The sequence below is a fragment of the Phacochoerus africanus genome, chromosome 9 (assembly GCF_016906955.1).
Source record: "Phacochoerus africanus isolate WHEZ1 chromosome 9, ROS_Pafr_v1, whole genome shotgun sequence".
In the NCBI taxonomy this organism is placed as follows: Eukaryota; Metazoa; Chordata; class Mammalia; order Artiodactyla; family Suidae; genus Phacochoerus; species Phacochoerus africanus.
In genome coordinates, this window is record NC_062552.1 from 115,029,897 (window position 1) to 115,045,376 (window position 15,480).

A 15,480-nucleotide genomic window follows, 5' to 3' on the forward strand; every position below is an offset into this window, starting at 1 on the left:
GGACGATTGTCTTAGACCCACGGATTGACATAATTTGAGAACATGCTGACCTTGAGATTACCTCGTCCCATCTTGACTTTAAAGGCGAGGAAATGAAGACCCAGAGAGGAGACGGGACCTGCCCGGGGTCACACAGTGGCAGACCCGAAACTAGAAGGCTGGTCTTCGGAGGCTCAGGCCAGAGCCCTTACTTTTAAATTCGCTAAATATCAAAGTACAAATTAGAGTGGAGTTGGAGAGAGCTCATCTACAAGGAGTCTGGGGCGAGGAACGGCTTCTACAGGGCATGCGGACGGGACTCTGAGTGACAAATAAAAGCCCTCCTGCCCAGTTTTGAAAAAACAGACACCATCCGTCAAGGCTGGCTTGAAGTTTCTCCTCTGGAAATAAAACAGGGCAAACCCCCACATCCATGGCCCCGTCTCCCACTTCTCTTTTTGCCCTAAAACAGCAATATGGCTCCAAGCAGAGGAGGGCCTAAGTTTTACTGCTTTGGCAACATGCTTAAATTAGAGGCCACCACTGCCTCTGGCCGTGGTGGGAGGAGTAGAGGGGGTTGATTTTCAAAGGTCACCGACTCGATTCTGGAGTGTGAACGCTGGATGCTGCCCTCTAGCATGCTCTCCGTTCAACTCCGTGAAGCAACTGGTCCAGGTTGCATGGTAAGGGGCGCCGGGCTTCTACTCAAATCCCGCTTCGACGTGGTTCTGTTACTCTTGCAAAATGAAACACTAAGTTCAAGAAATGGGCATTTCATTCCTCTCCCTCGTCCCTCCTCAACTGCCCTCACCGTTTGGTCTTTGTTTTCAGCCCATCTCCCCTGGCTCTGGGGACTTCAAATACAACCGCACTCGAAACACAAGACCTAGGGAAGGACGTGAGGAGTCCAGGTTGCTCGCCAGGGGCGTGTCTTTTACAAGAGAGGCGCTGGATGAATGCTTGACTATAGACCGAATGTTAGGATCCACTCGTACAGAAGTCCTTTGGTGGGTGGGGGGTGGGGAGGACACAGACAAACAAGAAAGCTCTACGTGAGAGGTGACATGCAAAGAATCGGGTGGTGACACCCTATCAGAGGCTTGGAAAGTATGGCCTCGGGGCCAAAGCCAACCTGCTGCCTGTTTCCATAAAGTCTAAAAGCTAAGAATAGGTTTTATGGATGCACAATTACCATAAATTTGATGAATGGAAATCTTGAATTTGAACCCAAATTAGGAAAACTATTATTCCCCCAAACAATCCCATTCTTCTCATTCATGCAACTGTATTATAGAAAGTTGTACTCACTAGTTATATTTTGAATTTTAACAATAAAAATCTTGTGAGAACCTACACAATCTTGTTATACCTACACAATAGCCTTGATAATGGCCCTTGGACCTCAAAGCCTAAACTATTTAGTGTCTGGCCCTTTATAGAAATATCTGCCAACTCCAAGACTAAAGGGATGGGACACTGTATGTTAGAGGAAAGAAGATGTATAATAGCTGTCTTCAAAAATGTGATGGCTGTCACTGAGGCAGGACTGGACTTGCCCTATTGCTCCAGAGATAGGATAGGTGAAAGGAGACAAGTTTAAGACCAATCCTTTCTAATAACCAGAGAGGGATGGAATTACATACCAAGAGCTGTGCCAGCTATTTTATACCTATTGTCTCTCTAAGCTTCATAATAATCTCTGAGATGGAAGTTCAGAGTGGCTACGTATTTTTTCCAAAGTCACACCGCTAGGAAAGACCAAGATTTGAACCCAGATCTGTCTGACTCCAAGGCTGAGTTTTTTCACTACACAATGAAAGACTCTACTAAGGGTCAAGGATCGTTGGTCAGGGTTATCACAGAGGGGAATTTTTATATTAGAAAGCAGATTATCGACACCACTAGTAGCAGTGGTAACAGTAGCATGTATTTTACATACACTATCTCTTAAACCTCATAGTCTTCTTTAATCCTCAGAAGTAGGTCCTACTATTACCTGTATTTTCCTTCCTAAGGCGCCAGGTTTAGAGAAGTGACCAAGGTTCATACTTGGTATGGAGAGTAGCAGAATTGAGATTCAAGCTCAGATCTGATATTAAAACATGAGCTACTGTTCAGATGGAAATACTATCCAAAGTGATCTGTAGAGTGAATGCACTCTCTATTAAAGTTCTAACAGTCTTTTTTACAGAAATGGAAAAGCCAGTCCTCAAATTCATGGAATCACAAGGGGTCTTGAATAGGTAAAACAATCCTAAAAAAAAGAGCAAAGCTGGAGAACTGGTAAATTCCTAACTTTAAAGCTTACAACAAAGCTACAGCAATCAAAATCATGTGGTATTGGCAGAAGAATAAACATAGAAGACAAGAGAACAGAAGTGAGATCTCTGAAATAAACCCACATATCTATGGCCAATTGATTTTTTGACAAGGGTGTCAAGTCCACTCAATGGGGGAAAAAATAACCTCTACACAAATGTTGCCAGGAAAACTGGATCATCACACGCAAAAGAATGAAGCTGGACCCCTACCTGATTCCATATACAAAAATTAGCTCAAAATGGGTCAACAACCTAAATATATGAGTGAAAACCATAAAAATTCTTACAAGGAAACATAGGAGTAAATCTTCATGACCTTGGATTTGGCAATGGAGTCTTAGCCATGACAACAAAAACATGAACCACAAAAGAAAAAAAGTGCTAGACTTCATCAGAATTAAAAACGTGTGTGCACCAAAAGACATTATCAAGAAAGCGAGGAGTTCCTGTCTTGGTGCTGCAGAAACGAATCCAGCTAGGAACCATGAGGTTGTGGGTTCAATCCCTGGCCTCGCTCAGTGGGTTGAGGATCTGGCATTGCCGTGAGCTGCGGGGTAGGTCGCAGACGTGGCTCAGATCCTGTGTTGCTATGGCTGTGGTGTAGGCTACAGCTCTGATTCCACCCCTAGCCTGGGAATCGCCATATGCTGCAGGTGCAGCCCTAAAAAGCACAAAACAAAACAAAATAAAACAAAAAAAAAAAAGGAAAAGACAATTTATGGAATGGAAAAAAAAGTCTGTAAACCGTATATCTGTTAAGAGGGTTTTTGGGCTGTGCCCAAGGCATGTGCAATTCCTGGGCCAGGGAGCAAACCCATGCACAGCAGTGACCTGAGCCATAGTAGTGACAATGCCAACTCATTAACCCACTGCACCACCAGGGAACTCCTGTTAAGGGTTTTTGTCCACACTAAATAAAGGGCTCCTACAACTTCACAACGAAAAGGCAAACAGCCCAATTTAAAAATGGGCAAAGGTCTTGAGTAGACATTTGTTCAAACAAGATACACACAAGATGAATATGCACATAAAAATATGTTCAACATCATCAGTCAATAGACAAACCCACAGTGAGACACCATTCATACCTACGAGAATGGCTATAATAAAACAAAAAAAAAAAAACAGAGCCCAAACACAAAATAACAAGTGCTGGTGAGGATGTGGAGAAACTAGAACCCTTGTGCTTGCTGCTTGTAATGTAAAATGGTGCAGCTGCTGTGAAAAACTGTTCAGTAGTTTTTATACTTAAATATAGAATTATCAATATGACCCAGCAATTTCACTCTTGGATATATACCCAGAAGAACAGAAAACAGGAACTCAGATATGAGTATACCTAATGTCCATCACAGCATTATTCACAATAGCCAAAAAATGAAAACAATCCACATGTCCATCCATTACTGGATGAATAAACAAAATGTGGCATATACACACAATGGAATATTATTCAGCTATAAAAAGGAACACACACTTTAGTGTGTTCTGATACACACTAAAGATATATTATTACAACACAGCCGACCCCTGAAAACATTAGGCTAAGTGAAATCAGCCAGAAACAAAAAATTAGCATCACATGATTCCATTTATATTATACACTTAGACTAGACAAAATCATAGACACAGAAAGTAGATTAGAGGTTACCAGGTTATGGGGGTTTCGGGAATGAGGAGTTACTGCTTAATAGGTACAGAGTTTCTGTTTGGGGTGATGGAAATTTTGGAAACATAATGGTTACACACTGTGAATCCCATTAATGCCACTGAATTGTGTACTTCTAAAATGGTTAATGCTGCACTTTAGGTTAAATTTTTTTTTCCCGTTGAGAGCCTTAAGAAGAGAGCAATGATGCTTGATGCAAAAATCACTTCCGTGATGGTGAGAATGTAGGTACCAGTGGCCATGTCAGTGGCTGAGATTCTTTGGAGGCAGGCCTGACATTCAAATGTGATATGTCTGATCCCTACTGGGCTGATCCCCAAAGCTGGACCTATATTGCTGCTCTGGGCAAGCAGGGCCCACCGCTTCCTCTGCTGCTTATTTCCCAGGTAAATGACCTTTAACCTTTGGGCCAACCTGGGGAAGACACACTCACTGCACGTCCAGGAACAGTTTACCCTCAAATCAAAGAAGAAGGAAGAGAACGTACATTGGTTTTGAAGCACTGGTTTATCCAGCAAGTGTTTATTGAGCACTTATCAGGAATCAAATGCTCTGCCTTGATTTCTCAGAAGTCTGTGGCTCCATTTGCACCAGGCCACCCTGAAGCCTTCTAGGGACCTTGTCCTGTAGGTCAAGCCTGGGTTTCTGCACAGCGAGTGGGGCTGCATGAAATAGCAAACGCTAATGTAAACTAACAAGTGGTGGGCGGTTAAGCAGATTGAAGTTAGATGTTCAAGCGTTTTTCACAATGCTGCCTGATTAGATGAGTGTTTGGGGTAGGGATGTGTAAATGTCCCTCTGGTACCAGCAGTAGCCAGACAGTTCTACCCACAGAACTGAAAAGTTGTTGCGATTTACCATAAACAAATGAATGCGAGTTCAATAGGAAAGCTAAAAATACCGTTGTCTTTAAAGCGGCCATGTCTAAGTAGAGGGGACACACACCCTGCAACAAGGACCTCATGACCTTCTGTCAAAATGGAGCCACTGACAGTCGAATTCAAGAAACAAACCTCTTTACAGCTTGGGTTCATTCTAAAAAACAGAGAAAGCAGTGCTTATTGCTTTCCTTTTAATAGCAGGTTGTCATGCCAACGAGTGCTTCTCTTTAAGCTGAAGGGGGAGAAAAAAAAAAGAAGGGCTCCTTCCTACACAAACCTTTCCGCAGGACTCACATTCATCTTTTTTAAAAAAAACACAGTAACTCGTAGCCCTGGAGATACGGTAAACATGGCATTTGCATTTAAGGGATGTGATGCACCTTTGGTTTGCAGCCTCTTTGTGCAGGGCTCTGTGTCCAGCATCCGGCTGAACGGGCTGCGACAGAAAGAAAGGCACTGTGTGGGCACAACAAGGCACCTGTCTTGAGATGGAAGAGGAGCCTCCGTCTTGAACAAAGGAGACCGAGAGGGCAGGGTTTGGGAACGTGGCACTGCTCCCTGAGCAAGCACAGTTCTTTAAGGGCTGGGTCTGCAGAGCACTTAGACACACACAAAGGTGTCAGTGACAGGAAGGGCGACAAGGAGATGGGCTGAGAGCCACGGCAGAGCCACCCCACACTGTCCTTGCTGGTGCAGGAGCAGGCCCGGGGCAGCCACGCTCTGAGGCCGAAGGGCTGATGTTGCTGGGGGGGGCGAGAGAAGGGAGGAGAGATGAGGACGGGCCGAGGAAGCGAGACCTCTTCTCCCACAGTCGCCTGGTGGAGGTGAACCCTTCTGTTCGGAAAAGGTTCCAGGTGGTACAGAGGAAGATCCCTGCAGCAGCTCACAGAGCAGCCCAAGTGGGATGCGCCTGGCACCGCGGCCCTTCCAACATCCTCTCCTCCTCTTCCCCTCATGAGAGCAAGGCCCACAGCCCCGCAGCTCCATGACCTGGACGATGAGGGTTCCACCTGCTCTTAGACTTTTTAATTCCTGTTGGGCCTTGAAGAGCCAATTCATACATCAGCTGGTTGCCATCCTCCCTGGCACCCCAACCTGCCAACGCAGCTACACCCAGCCTGGTCCCTTTACCTGCACTTAATGCCCCTGGCACCATCCAGTCGGCTCTCACTGCTTCTCTTTTCTTGTATTTCTTTTTGATCTCCCTAACTCGACTGGAAGTTTCTGGAAGCCAAAAGACTGTTTTTGTCTTCCTGGTTGCTTCCCTGCGCCTGGCAACTCCTGTGCCCACAGCGGTAGTAACAGCACAGCAGCACGTGGCTGGTGGTCAATGAGCTCTATGCGCTGGCCTCTGTCCTGAGCACTGGGATGGGTGCGATGATTATCCCTACTTGACAGAAGGAAAGACGGACGTGTAAGAGGCTAATGGCAGATCCAGAACTCACGCCCAAGCTCTCTGACTCTACGGCCTGTGCCCAGGACGCAGCAGGTGGCTGACCTGGGCTCGGGGTTTGAGGAGGCAGGGATCGGGTGGGGGTGTCCGTGGAGGTGAGAAGAAGCATCAGGAACTTCCACAATAAAACACCCATGATGCCATCCCGTTCCTTGAGACTTACATAGATGTACATGCATTTATTCATCAAGAGACGCCTGGCACGGTGACCTCTAAAGCATCTGTGGGTAGCTAACTATCTCAGGACAGCGGGACTGTCAGTGACTTTTTTCTTTTCCTTACTTGTAGGAATCGTTTGGTTCTTCAAGGAGCTTGCAGAGCTGTGGCATATGGCAGAAAGACAAACTATGAAGTCGATTTCAGTATAGGAGGAAGAGGAAAGCAAACCGAAACTGGAAAAGGAAGAAAAAGAAGAAGGCCGAGGAAGAGCCATGAAATGTTTCTCAACACAAGGGTGTTTGAGAAAGATCACTTTGGCGATGATGCTGGAGATGCTGATGGGACATAAAGAACCACCTGGATGATGATGATGACAATCAGCAATATCCTTGGGGCCCAAAGAAGTGATACGGGAAGTTTCACATCCAGTTACCCTGCCGTGGCCAAATGCCCCCAGCTGAGAAATGGAGAAACAAGTGGTGGTCTGTCTGTACAGTGGGATGTTACTCGGCCATTAAAGGAAAAGGACGGAAACATGCTACCTTGAGAGCATCATGGTAAGAGAAAGAAGCCAGACAGGAGAGGTCCTATACTGTATGATTCCGTTTATATGAAATACTCAAGACAGGTAAATCCACAGAGTCAGAAAACAGGTTGGTGGCTGAGAGGGACTGGCAGGAGGGAGGCATGGGGATGGGGCTTCCTTCGAGCGTCATGAAAATGTTTTGGAATTAGACAGAGGTGATGGTTGCACAACAGCGTGAATGTACTAAATGCCACTGAACTGTACACTTTAAAATGGTTAAGTTTATGTTATATAAACTTACCTTAATTTAAAAAAAAATCCAGTTAGACTTTAAACTCGTATCCTCAGAAAAATGGAAGGACAGATGAGAAGAGAAAAAGAAAGTCCCAGCAAATGAGGAAGCAGGACACTTATAAGTAAGATGCGGCCTGAGACCAAGGCGGGATGGGGGTGGAGGACCCAGCTCAGCCAAGGGTGGACCATGCCCCCACCTCCAAAGGCGGACTGGCCCCTGAAACACCACTGTGCACTTTTTCCTTCCTCCCACACAGCCCTAGATCTGAGACAATTTGGCCACCAAACGTTTGCTCCATCGGCAAAACTAAGGAGAAGTAGCAAGAAAGGCTAAGGCCAAGGATTCAGATCCTTCATTAGCAGATACAGACCCTGCAGAGATAGTGGAGCCCCCTAGCGTCAGCCACCCCAGACGGTGACTGCCTGCTGCCTGGCTGCCTCCCCCTGAACTGGGAGCCTCCCATGGGCAGGGACCGAGCCTGGCTCATGGCTGCATCCCTGCCTTCTCACAGCCCCTGCTACAGAACCTGGGACTGCAGACCTACGTATTAAAAAAATGAATGTCGCCCATTTCATATATTTTTGACCCATTGATTAATTTTTGGGGGGGAGGGCCGCGCCTGTGTCATTTGGAAGTTCCCAGGCTAGGGGCTGAATCAGAGCTGCAGCTGCTGGCCTACACCACAGCCACAGCCATGCAGGATCTGAGTTGGGTCTGCGAGCTACACCACAGCTCATGGCAACACCAGATCCTTAACCCAGTGAGCAAGGCAAGGGATTGAACCTGCATCCTCATGGATATAGCTAGGTTCCTTTCTGCTGAGGCACAGTGGGAACTCCATTGATTCATATATTTAATAAATAAAACACAGATATGGCACAAAACTCAGAAGGCTCCCAGGTTTATACAGTGATAAACTGCCCTTTCTCCCACATTCTACCCCAGCACCTCCAAGGCAACCCCCGACACTGTTCCCACCACTGACAAAGTGATAAGTGCAGTGAAATTCTGAAATGCAAAGCCTGCAGCAACCAACCCGATTGCCCAGTGACTCCGGTTGTCAGGTCGTCAGCACGAGATGAAGCTACATGTGATGTCAAGGTGAAAGTCATCTGGCCGAAAACAAGGTTCTAGGATTCCATGATGGGCGGAGGCATCTGCCAGGGAGCCGCCAGCTCACAGGGGAATGCCGCTAGGATGACAGCCGTCCCCCTAGAGTCTCCCCCGGCATGACCGGAAGCCTGTGGGCAGCCTGTCCACCACGCCAGCCACCCCAGGCTCCTCACACCTGTTTTGGACACAGGCAAGTTTCAGGCCGGGGGCAGGTTCTATCCATACACGATGGGAAGAAAGTACACATGCAAACTGCACTTAGCCTTGGACTCTCAGAGCTGTTAAGTGGTTTGTCTGGGAGGGAAAGTTTACTTAAAAGAACCCAACTGTGCGCTGGGTGGTACTTTCCCTACAGATGGGCTCCTGGACAGGAACTAAGCCTGCAGGGAGCAGAGGATCTCAGGACATCAAAGCCGCTGGGGCGGGGAAGCATCGGGGGCCAATCCCCAGCCTGGGAGAGTCCCAGGGGGGCACGGCATGTGTGACCCGAACATCTGGACTTGTTGTTCTATCCAGCCAGATTGTGAGGGGATTTTTTGGAAGACTGAGTAACCACTGCCCTGTAGAGTCACCAAACCAAAGACTAAAAAAAGATACATGCCACTCAGGCTCATCTGTTCTCCCAGGCTCCTGCCTAATGTGGCGACACACCGGCAGGCAACAGGGTGAGCCGGGCGCTTATCTGATTTCAGCCAATCTGTTACTGTATTTCATTCCCTGTCCTCATGCCCAGAGGCTGTTGCAATGTGTGTAAATTTAGAAAAAGAAAGACAAATAACACAGAAAAGTTCATTTTGACAAAAAGGACTTGTTTTTCTTTCCTTCTCTCTTTTTACTCCACTAAGGAAAAGATAAAATGATCTTGTTACTGGTTCAGCCTCCACCAGGGTGGCTTTGGTATTCTGGGCAGCAACTCAATACTGCACGACCACAGCCTTCTGAAACTGTAAAACAGTCAGGCTTTCTTAGTAGCTGAGGGAAGGAGATGGCAGGGCCTGGCTGGGGTCTCTTCTGAGCAAGCAAGACTACGGGAAGATGGTACTAGCTCATCCAATATTCACGGCACCTGACGTCGCCACTGCACCAGGAGTTACGCATTGCTCCTTTCAATAAAATGAGGTCTGTCTGACAAGGAAATAAGAGTCACAGACGGAAGATTTGCATTATGGTGGAGATCACACTGCTTGAGAAATGCTTGCCTTCTCTCACACAGACTCACCCCCAGAGGGTTCATGGACCATTGGTAGGACGTGACCATTGGTGAATTCCACCACCTCATCATTTAGCCCAATTCCCATTCTGCAGAGAAGGAAACTAAAGTTGAATGAGGGCTCAAGGCTGCGGGTGACAGGGGTTGAGGGCAAGGCCAGGTCCCCCATCTCTTTCCAGCGTTTACACCACCACCACCACCACCCACTGCCTGGAAGTCGATCCGACTCAAGGGCTGTACCTCTGACAGCATCTCATACTGGCCTCTTCTTCCAAGAGCAATGGTCAGTAAATCATAGACCACAGATGCACTCTGTAAACTGATGAGGCGATCGTTCTTGTGCTCAGGTATCCGGCTCAGCACAGCGTCCCGGTTGGCCTGAAAACAACACGGAAGAGAGAAGCAGATGGTGAGCCGGCCTGTGCACACAGCTACCACTTTGTGTGGGGAAGCCACCTGGGCCCTCTTGCCCCTGAGGGCTCGCCCGAGGGTCTGGAGCCAAGGGCATGAATGAGTAAGGGGTTGTTTGCTCCAAGTCCCCAGAGCACCACAGCACATGGTACTGGCGTTATCCAGACACTGCCAGCCTGGAGGGTACTTGTCCCTGGTGGCAGGCTAAGAGCTGATGCAAAGCAGAGCGGTTTCTCTTGGGCTCAGGTTTACAGTCAGTCATGCCGCAGACACAGCCGCGCTCTGGGGCAGCAAAATCGTCCATCAAGGAGGCCCTGCTGCCCCTCGTGTGTACATCCCGCCTCTGCTCTATATTAAAGAGCAGGACAGCGTCCCCAGGCCCACGCTTCCCGTCAATGAATGGTCCCATCAAGCTCCATCAGTGCTACCTCCATATACCTTACTTCTGTCTCGCCAGAGCCACATTCAAATCCCTGTGTGATGGCTTCGCTGGAACAGACTACAAAGTCTGACTCAGTCTCGTTTACGGAAGCACAACACAGAGGTGTAAGAGAAAGCAAGAAGCAGATTTTTATTTTAAAAGATGTTCCCACAAGGGACTCTAGAGAACACCAAGGCAGGCCTATTTCACCCCCCCCCCGCCCCCCACTGCTTAGCACAGAGATAACACAGGACTACTATTTTGTCTACCCAGAGACCACCTGCTCTTCATAGCAATGTTTTCATTACTTTTTTTTTTTTTTTTGCTTTTTAAGGCCATACCTGCAGCATGTGGAAGTTCCCCTCCCCCCCCAGGAGTTGCACCTGCTGGCCTACACCACAGCTACAGCAACAAGAGATCCGAGCCATGTCTGTGACATACACCCCAGCTCATGGCAACACTGGATCCTTAACCCACTGAGCGAGGCCAGGGATTGAATCCGAGTCCTCATGGATACTAGTTGGGTTCATTACCACTGAACCACGATGGGAACTCCTTCTTTTCATGACTTTTGAAATTTCTCTACCGACTTCTCCAGACATAGCATATGTACTAGACTCTAGCCGTAGCTCATTCTCCTTTTCTCCCCAGTAGGGAGCTCAATATTCAAAAAGATGGATTTTGCTTGTCTTCTTTCCCCTGCTAATTAACAGAAGTCTCCAGATCTCTGGGCCTTAGGGGCCCAGAAAGGGCCCCTCGGGTTTCTCCATGAAAGTGGCCCATGAGGTACCCGGGTCACTGATCCAGACAGCTGATGTTCACTTTCCCACGTGACAGTCAGAAAGGCCACACACACACCTTCTCCCTCGTTAATGAGGCGCAAGCTTTCTTTGGTGTGTGAGTCCAAGGCATTGACTTGCAGCCTCCCATCAGTACTTACTCATTTTAAAACTCCTTCCTCTTAAATGTCAAAGACAAATAAGAATATATGACAGGCGACTTCCTGCAAAGTGAGTCATCTCTTAGGGAAGCGAGCTTGCTTTTGAAGATTTCATTCTTGGTTTTCTTGTTAGGAGGGCCTTTTGAGCCAACAAAAGAAGCTCTGAGGGAAATAACGCCTGCTACAAGTGGTCTCATTTATTTAGCTGCGCTAAATGTTCCACATTGAGACCAATGCCCGGGAGAGGAGGGAACAAAACAAAACCCTACTTAAGAGAGATTTTCAAATTATGCCAAATGCATTCTTTTCTTCTTTTTCTTTTTTCATTTCCTTCTCTTAGGAGAACATCTATCCATGTCTTTTGATGAAAAAGGTACAATATAGAACCTCAAACAGGTCCACAAATAATAAGTACCCCAGAAGACTGTCTCAGTGGTAGCCGTGCAAACACAGTTCCGAGAACCCCTTTCTCCTGGGGGATCTCATTTGATCCGAGGTGAGCACACCATTCAAATCCAAATGAGTGCTTGTCGGCGGAGAGACTACCCACCAATGTGTGCTTCTGAGTTAAAATCGGAACCAATGAAGAATACAGTTTTCTCAGATACCCCCCAAAAAACCCACGGCAATTCTCATTTTGGTTCGAAATGGAGCACATCTATTTTCTGTCCAAAAACTGAAAAAAAAAAAAAAATCAAGGAGTCAAGGGAGATGAAAAAAGGCTTCCAAGAGCAACTTAACTTAGACTTCGGCCTACGTCACTGAGCAATGATTTACCGGGAGAACTTAACCACTTTGGTTGGCACAGGGCCACACACATTTACTGTGCCTGGATCTCCCCATCCTCTGAAGAGGTTTTCTGGAAATGAAATACGACACAGTCAAATCCGACTGTCTCAAAGGGACCTGAACTTTGGGTGTGGTTAGTTTCTACCACTTCGCTGAGGGAGCGGGCAAGCTGGAAGCGGTTTCCCAAAACTATAATCTACACTGAAAGCGAGCATTCTAGAGAGGCGGCCATGCTTCCCAAACTCCAAACTGCAACACAAGATCTGACAAGGGAACACAACATCTGCCATCAGAGTTCTCCAAGAAACCAAAAGTGTACCATCACCACGCTTCCAGAATTTTGACGCTGCTACAAGCCAAGTTTGCCCAAAGGAGGCGAACTGCGGGGGCCGGGAAGAGGCGGGTGAGGCCGTGGAGGGCATGTCAGAGACGAGGCAGCACGAGCGGCCCCATCACACGCTCGACGGCCAAGCCTGGTGAGACCTGCGTGTCTGAAAACTGGCTACTGGATGCCCCGGGGGCCAGCCTACGCACATAAGCTCTTCCACGATGGTGCCAGGGCACAGGAGGAAAGTAAATGACACCATCCTAAGTTACCGGCTGACAGTCAAGGAAAGATGAACCACGGGGTGGGGAGCCTGTGTCCTTCAGAGGAAGTGGGGCCAATGACGTCAAAGGGCCTCCACCTAAAAAGAAGCGGTAACTCAAGCAGTCTTGCTCTTGTAAACATCTCAGGGCCATTTCACAGAACAAGAAAACCCGAGGCTGTCAATGAAGGCAAGGAAGCCCCCTCCTGCTTAATCCTGGCCTCCCATGACCTGCCTGCATTCAGCACGGGGGCATTCTTCTTGTGCCCCAAGTCTGCTCCCCTGAGTAGATCACACACCTCCGTTTAGACTGTAAGCAGGGGAAGAAGGGAAACACCTCCTGCTTTAGTCAGGGCTCCTTTTTCTCCTCCTCTCTCCTCCTGCCTGTCGGGGTGGGGGTTATGGCCAGAGGCAGCATCATCGACTAGAAAGAGCGGCAGGCCCCTCGGTCTGCCTGCTCTGGGCCTCCGGCTCCTCATCTCGATGAGTAGGTGGACGTGAAGACCTCCGGGCCCTTCCAAGTGCCAGGGGCTTGCCATTCTGCTCAGGGGCTCAGCACCCACTGTTTATTTGCCAAGGCATTAACCACAACACCTTACTCTGGAATGTTTCAAGCCGGGCCGTCATGCCCAGTGATACGCAGAGCAGAAACCCAATAAATGACGAGTGATGAAATTCCAGACCTAAATTTGATATCCAGGCCAAATACTAAGAAAACATTTCAAAGGAATCTGATGGTCCAGCAAAAAGTCCCTGACAACAGCAGAGCCAGGTAACAGGAGTGCAGAAGCAGGCTCCTCGTCTGGGACCGTGCAATGCCTGGGGGACAGGCGGGGGCTCGGGGAGAGGACCTGGGCAGGAGGATGAGGCAGTTTCATCAGGCTGCTGCTATGGAAACCACAGGTCCAAGCATCCAGTGAGGGGTTTACCTCCCACCAAGGCAGACAGAGAAGGCTCACAAAGATTACCTTCTTGGGAGCTTCCTTCCCCTTTTCGGGTTCCTTTGGTGGTCATTTTAGCTGTAGTTTAACCAACTACAACTGTGTTGGTGTTCAATCAATGCTCGGTGGATAGAGGAAGGAGCTCGGATACCTGCGAACTGCTAAGTGAAGAGAAGCTCTGTGCTCTAGGCCGACTCGGGGACATTTCTAGCCAATCCGAGAATTAGAAACATCTTTTTTTTTTTTTTTTTGCCTTTTTAGGGCCACACACACAGCATATGGAGGATCTCAGGCTAGGGGTCACATTGGAGCTGCAGCTGCCGACCTACGCCACAGTCACAGCAACGCCAGATCCAAGCCTCATCTGCGACCTACACCGCAACTCATGGCAATGCTGGATTCTTAACCCATTGAGCGAGGCCAGGGGTCGAACACGAATCCTCAGGGTTACTAGTCAGGTTCATTACCACTGAGCCAAATGGAAACTCCGAAAAACATCCTTTTTTAAAACCACTCTAGTTTTTATCCCACCAGGTATCCCCTTTCTAAAGCATTCTTGTCCAAAGAAGAAGAGTCACTCTCCTTAGAAAGTCGCCATATCAAAACAGGGACTACAGGGGAAAAAAATGTAAAAACACATTCTACTTACCATTGATTCACTAATCAGCAAGAGCAACAGGGCTTCTTCAGTATTTTCTTGAGGACAAAAAATGCTGTATAAAGAAAACTGACTTTGATATATGGCAATTTCAGAGGAACACAAAATACATGACTAAGAGTAGAACTGAATGCTCACAGTTTCTAGATTTCTGTGTCGTATAGGACCCAGGAAAAACACAGTATAATCTTGACACCTGAATTAATCTGTTTATTTCCATGGTAATCTACGGAATTTATACATTTTAACTACACATTTTAAAGGCAGGCAGACAGCAGGGCAAAGCTGTAGAAGCCAAGCTGAAAACCCAAATAACATTTGTGCCTATTATAGAGGCAGTCATTTTGATCCCTCCAAACTGACATTATCTAAATTACACAAACTTTCTCCAAAACTCATTAGAAGGTATAAACGGCAGACATTTCCCTACACAGTCCCATTCTTTCCACTGACTTGCTGGCATATTTTATATTGTCACAGAGATGAAAGAGGAGACTAGAGGGAATTTTAGAGTTTGAATAACTTCTAGAATACTGTAAGAATTTAGTGAGCTATCTTACTTAAACACACATGGTTTATTATCGGGCGACATGGAAGAGCTGTCTTATTAATCAATTTTATGGAATTTGGCTGAACTCTAATATCTTGGATTAAAAGAAAAAGCTTTTAAGCTCAACATTGCTCAGGATTAGAGAACAATAAAAACCGAACATAACCCAATCTCCATTCTCTATATCCTATTTTTATTGTGCTTTGAGTATTTTAAAAGACCCTCCAGCACTTCCTCCCATTCTAAAGCTCTAGCATCCTTTGAGTAGAACTGTAAGTCTTATCAGCAATTGGGCCAAACTCAACTCTTTTTTTTTTTTTTTTTTGTGGAAGAAGAGTGCAGTAAAAATGAAATTGGTTTTAAAAAAAAACACAAAAAACAAACTCCTGGATGTTTTGGAAATGACTAAATAAAAACTAGATGTATATCTCTCCAGGGGAAACACTGTAATCATTTAACTTAAGACAAGGGATGATTTCTAGAAAAAAAAATGACCAAAACATGTTTTCCAGATCATTATAAATGCTTGTTCTCTTTGAAGTGCTGCCAACTTTTGTACCGCATCAAAGAACCACGA

General features: G+C 46.9%; 1 protein-coding gene across 8 annotated transcripts in view; it reads right to left on the minus strand.

The window, feature by feature from the left end:
- The window catches only part of TTC7B (tetratricopeptide repeat domain 7B), a 248,625-nt gene that overhangs the window by 114,316 nt on the left and 118,829 nt on the right, over positions 1 to 15,480 (minus strand). For all 8 annotated transcript variants that reach the window (XM_047796155.1, XM_047796154.1, XM_047796150.1 and 5 more), the window contains 2 exons: positions 14,345 to 14,408; positions 9,847 to 9,984 (listed from right to left, as the gene is read on the minus strand). In XM_047796155.1, the coding sequence (XP_047652111.1) occupies positions 9,847 to 9,984; positions 14,345 to 14,408 (202 nt within the window). The remainder of the gene's footprint in view (positions 1 to 9,846; positions 9,985 to 14,344; positions 14,409 to 15,480) is intronic.